This window comes from Piliocolobus tephrosceles, chromosome 11 (genome assembly GCF_002776525.5).
Source record: "Piliocolobus tephrosceles isolate RC106 chromosome 11, ASM277652v3, whole genome shotgun sequence".
Classification (NCBI taxonomy): Eukaryota; Metazoa; Chordata; class Mammalia; order Primates; family Cercopithecidae; genus Piliocolobus; species Piliocolobus tephrosceles.
In genome coordinates this window covers 36,138,077-36,145,510 of record NC_045444.1, presented here as the reverse complement: position 1 = coordinate 36,145,510, position 7,434 = coordinate 36,138,077, and the positions used below count along the sequence as shown (strand labels likewise).

Genomic DNA, 7,434 nt, shown 5'->3' with positions numbered 1-7,434 from the left:
TAAAATAATTCTCAGTTTCTCTCTCCATGTTAGACTACATAACTTACACAATAATCAAACTTTTATTTTGCTATGCATTAGGTAGATCTGTCAGATTTAGCACATAGACACTCTTGCTTTGCAAACGTATAGCATCAATTTGTTCTAGTAACACACTAAATCGGCCCCAGTTACAGTTGAGATAATTATCATATAGCTTAAATAAAATGTTGCTACTGTGGACATAATTTATTTCCTGTTAGTTTTTCAACCTATGTTAATTAATATTCAATCAATTATCTGGCTCATTTAAATTGTTGACACTGTTTAAAATACAACTGTAATGTTAGTGCAAGCCATTAGTTTAGTGCAGTAAAGATTAATTGAAAAGTTCAACTGCTTCTTTGATAGTAATTTCTTTTTTTTTTTTTTTTGACAGACAATTGTTATTTTTTATTTCATAATCATAAACTTAACTCTGCAATCCAGCTAGGCATGGGAGAGAACAAGGAAAACATGGAACCCAAAGGGAACTGCAGCGAGAGCAAAGATTCTAGGATACTGCGAGCAAATGGGGTGGAGGGGTGCTCTCCTGAGCTACAGAAGGAATGGTCTGGTGGTTAAGATAAAACACAAGTCAAACTTATTCGAGTTGTCCACAGTCAGCAATGGTGATCTTCTTGCTGGTCTTGCCATTCCTGGACCCAAAGCGCTCCATGGCCTCCACAATATTCATGCCTTCTTTCACTTTGCCAAAGACCACATGCTTGCCATCCAACCACTCAGTCTTGGCAGTGCAGATGAAAAACTGGGAACCATTTGTGTTGGGTCCAGCATTTGCCATGGACAAGATGCCAGGACCTGTATGCTTTAGGATGAAGTTCTCATCTTCAAATTTCTCCCCATAGATGGACTTGCCACCAGTGCCATTATGGCGTGTGAAGTCACCACCCTGACACATAAACCCTGGAATAATTCTGTGAAAGCAGGAACCCTTATAACCAAATCCTTTCTCTCCAGTGCTCAGAGCACGAAAATTTTCTGCTGTCTTTGGAACCTTGTCTGCAAACAGCTCGAAGGAGACGCGGCCCAAGGGCTCGCCGTCGACGGCAATGTCGAAGAACACGGTAGGGTTGACCATGGCTAGTAGTACAAGAATTTCTTCGGCGGCAGCGTCTGCAAAGCCGATAGTAATTTCTTATAATTCCAGGTCATTTTAATCACAATTCACATTGCAACTTTGTACACATAGAAAGGATGTGAAATTTAAAAGTTGAATTCAAATGATCAAATATAAAAATTGATGTGGACACTTTGGTGGGCACATTTTTGTTTATTGAAGTACTTCATATTTTAACATTGCTCCAAATTGCTTTCTATGCTTTTATTACACATTTATTAATATCTTCTTGTTGCAACTTCAAATCAGCAAGAACAATGTTAGAAACCCCAAAATAAAAGCATGGATTTGATAATATGTTTATTGATAGTTGTAATCAGGTATCATTTTTCATTTATGTCATTTTTCTCTTGATCATTTTGCATAAACTTGTGGAAACTAAGAGAATAAAGGGCAAAATAGAATTCTTACTTGTTCAAATGCTCCCAAAGCAAGTATAATCTTTGCCTTTATAATTTCCTCTGAAAAGCCCGGAGCTCATTTGTGTCATATTAAGCATAATGAGGCAGGCTGGTAGGATTTGAAGCTTGGTTACAGGTTGTCTAGAGATGCATTTCACCAAAGCACATTTTGATGTTGTTTCTTTCTCCAATAATACAGTACATATTCCTGTGATATAATATGAAATATATATAGTTTGTCTCTGCCCCTAGTTCCTGGCACAGAGCTTCTAAAATCGTTGGAATCTCCTGAGTGGTAGGAGTGAGAGAAGCATATTTGTTACTCATAATAAACTCTTCTCAATCACACGAGAGTTTATGCTGAGGTGGCTCTGGGAGCATGAAGCCTGATTGCCAGAGGAATCAACCATGTGATTAGAGCAGTGGAACTTGCGGCCTCACTCCCTGACCTCCAGAAAGAGGAGGGAGCTGGAGATCGACTTGATCACCATTGACCAATGATTTCATCAATTAGGTTTATGTAATGAAGTCTCCATAAAAACCCTAAACAACAGGCTTTGGAGAGCTTCTGGACTGGTAAACCCATCAAGGTGCTGGGACAGTGGTGCATTCGGAGAGGGCATGGAAGCTGTTGGAACCCCCATCCTCACATCTTGCCCTATGCAACTCTCCTATTTGGTTGTTCCTGAGTTGCATCCTTTATAATACACCGGTAGTGGCAAGTAAAACACTTTCCTCACTTCTGGGGACCATTCTAGCAAATTACTGAACCTGCAGAGGTGGTGTGGGGACCTCTGATTTGTAACTGGTTGGTCAGAAGCACAGGTCATAACCTGGAACTTGTGACTACGGTCTGAAGTGGGGAGCAGTTTTGTGGGACAGAGCTCTTAACTTGTGGGTGTCTGTGCTAACTGTGGTGGTCACTGTCAGGGTTGAATTAAATTGTAGGAGACCAGTTGGTATCCACAGAGAATTAGAGAAATTTTTAGTGTACAAAACTCACACATTTTTGTCAAAAAACAGATCTGTTTTAGTGTGGGTTTTTTTTTTGTTTTGTTTTGTTTTGTTTTTGTTATTTTTTTTTAGAACTCCCTACCTGGTTCTTCTTAAAAAAAAAAAAAAAAAGGATGAAATTCCTCCAAAGTTTTAAATTGCGATGTTAGGTTTTATAACCTTGGGAGTTCAGCTTTCAATTTAAAAGGGAAGTAAGTTATTAGGTGGGTGTAAAAGTAATTGCAGTTTTTTGCACCCACCTAGTATTATAAAACCTACTTAATGAAAGCAATTCTGCAGAGTGTTTAGAAATTACGACTCACATCCACGGTTTATTGGTGGTCCAGCTTATTCCAAGAAGGTCTGAAGATCATTTCCAAACTTCTCAATATCTTTCCTTAAAGTATTAGGGGAGACAGAGAAGAAACTGAAATCTTACAACATCAAAAATCATAACGAACAAATGACTCACCACTAAGATTACACATAATTGACATTAATTATAAAGGAGTCAGATTGAGAGAAAAATCTTCCCAGCTATAACTCACATGAATAATGGCAAACAGTTGTGTAGTACTTACTATATACCTGGCACTGTTCTGAGGGGTTTACTTATACTAATCATTGAATCTACACAAGAAACTAGCAAAATGTTTACTATAATTAAATAACATTTTCAATTGAGGAAAACAGAGACACAGAGAAGTTAAGTTGATTTGCATACAGCTACCAAATGGTGGTGTTGACAATGAAACCAAGAAAATCTCTAATCATTATAGCATAGTTTTGGTACATCACAGTTTTGTTTCCTAAAAAAGGAGTCACTTGAAAAAAGTAGGGAAATACTTCACAATTCCCCTAACATGTTTCCATGACTACAAGAGGCAGAACCTGTCATAGTGAAGAACTGGACACCCTTGCTTTCCATCCCTGGGCGCTTCCGCATGGTGGATCATCCTCATTGACAACATCTTTCTACATACAGGCAAAGAACATGCCACTCAGGGAATAACTGAGAAGATGGAGGGGAGAGGTACGGGCTGGTCCCAGTGTAACTGCACAGATTTCACCTGGGATCAGGATAAATATACAGAGAAAACTGGAGCCTGTGGGGAGGAGAAAAAACCTAAGGAAAAATAAGTAAATAGCAACAAGAAGTTTAAGAATAAAAGTTTGTCTTGAGTGCAAGTTTCCATAGTGTAATGGTGGGCACTCTGGACTCTGAAAATGATCGCTTGTAGACTTAAAAAACAACAACAACAACAACAAAAAAAAAACAAACAAAAAACCTTCAGTAAACATCTAGCAAACTAACAAAATAGCAAGAAAACATGTCTTCTATAAAAGAAGTGACAGGTTTTTTTTTTGTTTGTTTGCTTGCCTTTTGTTTTTTGAGACAGAGTCTTGCTCTGTTGCCCAGGCTGGAGTGCAGTAGTGTGATCGTGGCTCACTATAACCTCCACCTCCTGGGTTCAAGTAATTCTGCCTCAGCCTCCTGAATAGCTGGGACTACAGGTGTGTGCCACCATGCCCGGCTAATATTTGTATTTTTAGTAGAGACAGGGTTTCACCATATTGGCCAGGCTGGTCTCAAACTCCTCACCTTGTGATCCGCCCACCTTGGCCTCCCAAAGTGCTGGGATTACAGTTGTGAGCCACTGCACCAGGTTAAAGTGACAGTAAAAGAAAACAGGTGGAGACAAACAGGCATCTAACTAAAGTGAAAAAGAGACTAAATAAGCAAATTAATTCCATTCTATATAAAAAATATAGAATGGAATTAATACCTAAACTGAAGGCATTAAAGAGCCACTATCCAGAGACAAAACTGAGAATCTTTCATGGATGAAATGAAGGGAATAAAAGTATGAGAACAATGAGAGAAAATATGATTATATCAGCAAATAAATAAAGGTTTTGGAAGGAAATAGATAATCAAGTAGAGCTATTGGGGTTTTAATGAAAGAACTTTGTACAATGGTATGAGTAGGGTTAAAGGAAACCAGCGAGGGATAGTGAAACATCTAGAAGTAGCAGTAATATAGACGAGTTACCACTCTCGGGTCAGAAGAAGTGAAGAGGTAACAAATACTGAGACCTGGAGAAAACAGTAGAAGATCGTCTACAGAAGCTGTGGCTGGAGGTAGAATTATTCAAGCACCGTCAAGCCTTGTCCTAGCTGGGGGGAAACTGAGGGAATAAATTCCTTGCTTTTCCTGCCCTCCAATCCCCTGCAAACATCTCCCATTGGCCAGACACACACAAAAGGCAGAGGACCAGGGAAACCAATTATACAGTCATGAAGGTCAGACTCCCAAGGCATAGAACATAGCGGAGAGGAATGGATAATAGACCTGTGGAGCTAATGAATTTTCAACCCAACGAGTAATGTGGAAGTGGAAGGACAGAAAACAGGCATACGGGTAATTGTGTGTCAAAAGAACAAATGGACTAGGAAAAACATCAGAGATATTACAGAAGAAAGCTTTCTTCAGCATGGTACACATCGAAGGGATCACCATGCTCTCTAGGCAATGACAATGAAAAAGAGTTACACCTAACTGATCTTGGCCAAAGTATAAAGTAAAACCATACAGGGTTCAAGAAAATTTGTTACAAATGGTACAAAATTTAAATTGTTTGAATCTACATGACAGGATACCAAAACAAAACAAAAATAATAACAATAGTAATAGAGTAATATCTACATTGTTTTGAAAGGTGCCAATTGCAAGTGAAAAATTTCATTCTCAGCTTGTTTAATATGTAAAGAAATCAGAAATGAATACTCAGATATACATAGGCACAAAATAATAACACCTTTATTTTTTTTTAATTTCCTAAATATATACTTTGAGATAGAAAACAAAATTAGGAACTAGATAGAGCGGTCATGTTACCCAGCAGCAAGTGGTCAACATTAAAACTATTTAAACACATACACACAGCTGTAAGTTTAGTTACAAACAAAACAAAATACAAATATCAAAATATTCTTATAAAAGAATTGTAAATAAAAAATAATATCATCATAACACAAACATAGGTTACAAATCTAAGTTTATATTAATGGAAGGGAAAAAGTGAGTTAAATTTCACACCTTTTATATGAAATATATCCATCACTGACATTACATAATAGCAAAAATACTAGCTGCAACAATAATAATATCATCTTTTATGGAACACTTACTATATGCTAGGTACTCCTGTAAACAATTTACATAACTTAACTAATTCCAAACTTAAAAGAACTGTATCAGGTAGGTTTCATTATTATCCTTATCTTATAGATGAGGATTAAATAACCTGCCCAAAGTTAATCATCTGGTTATTTGAGCCTATCTTTTAAATTAGTATTTTATACTTACTACACATGTTCAACAATAGGAAAAGCATATTTATTGATATGTATGCAAGTATATTTATTTTCAATCACATGTAAAAATATTTACCTTATATTACATAGCAGGCAGTTGTTTTTGCCTTCACAGTATACACCTCACAGGACTGTCTAAAGTGTTAAATGATTAAACTGGATTAAGCCATGTCTCAAGCTATCAACCTTTCAATTATAAGAGCCAATAAATTTCTTCTTTGAAGCTGTATGGCACTGAGTGTCCTGTCACTTGTGAAAAGATTCCTAATGATGCGTATTTTTAAAGGAAAATGAATGTTGCCAAGCTATGTGTTTTAAAAAACAATATATGCATGCAAATATACATAGCAACTTTAGTCTATGGTTGTTATTAATCATTGCTAATAGCAGTTATATTTGGAGAGTAAGACTGAGTGACTTTTTTAAATGAATATTATTGTACAATTAAAAAATGTTATTGTTTGAAACTATAGGGAGACAATTACCCTTAGATATTATTTCTCTTAAATAATTTTTTATATGACTTGTAAATCAGGAAAGTTGAGCATCTTTTCTCTCATGAAAGTATAAGTATTTGCTGAATGGATGCATGCATGCGTGGATGGATAAATGAATGAGATTCTGAAGGTATTTGTATGGATAGCCATTTGTCTCACAGAGATAGGTAGAAGAAGAACTCACAGACAAGACTTGATTTTATCTTTTCTTTTTTTTTTTTTTTTTTTTTTTTTGAGAGAGAGTCTCGCTCTGCCACCCAGACTGGAGTGCGGTGGCACGATCACGGCTCACTGCAAGCTCCACCTCCCAGGTTCACGCCTTTCTCCTGCCTCAGCCTACCTAGTAGCTGGGACTACAGGCACCTGCCACCATGCCTGGCTAATTTCTTTTTGTATTTTTTAGTAGAGACGGGGTTTCACCATGTTAGCCAGGATGGTCTCAATCTCCTGACCTTGTGATCCATCTGCCTCAGCCTCTCAAAGTGCTGGGAATACAGGCGTGAGCCACCACACCCAGCCAAGACTAGATCTTTTCTAAGATGCACGTCTTGCCTGTTTTATTTAGCATATGAATACAAATTTCTTCAAATTCTACAACATAGGGCATCACAAGATTAGTTCACAGATGTGCGTTGCTTTACTATGGGAATATGTTCTGAAAAATGCATCCTTAGGTGATTTCATTGCTATGTGAATATAATACAGTGTACTTACACAGACCTAGATGTTAGTGTGTACTGTGCACCTAGACAATATGGCATAGCCTCTTGCTCTTAGGCTGCAAACATGTATAGCGTGTTAGTGTCCTGAGTACTGTAGGTGACTGTAACATGATGAGTATTTGTGTATCTAAACCTAGAAACCAGAATGCTTTGTGCTATGACATTGCAATAGCTATGACCTCACTATTAAGTGATAGAAATTTTTCAGCTCCATTAGAATCTTGTGGAACCACAGTATATGCAGTCTATTGTTGACTGAAACATCATTATGTGGCACATGACT

At 37.3% G+C, this 7,434-nt stretch overlaps 1 protein-coding gene across 1 annotated transcript; it reads right to left on the bottom strand.

Annotated features, from left to right (window-relative positions):
- Nucleotides 1-428: 428 nt before the first annotated feature.
- On the bottom strand, nt 429-1,158 carry LOC111546123 (peptidyl-prolyl cis-trans isomerase A). The gene has a single exon (XM_023217454.3). It carries the CDS (start codon nt 1,118-1,120, stop codon nt 623-625), a length of 498 nt encoding a protein of 165 aa, XP_023073222.1. The 5' UTR covers nt 1,121-1,158; the 3' UTR covers nt 429-622.
- Nucleotides 1,159-7,434: the final 6,276 nt, after the last annotated feature.

Bases quoted from the DNA above. Each gene is read 5' to 3' on its own strand.
- LOC111546123 (XM_023217454.3), bottom strand. From the start codon at position 1,120: ATGGTCAACCCTACCGTGTTCTTCGACATTGCCGTCGACGGCGAGCCC.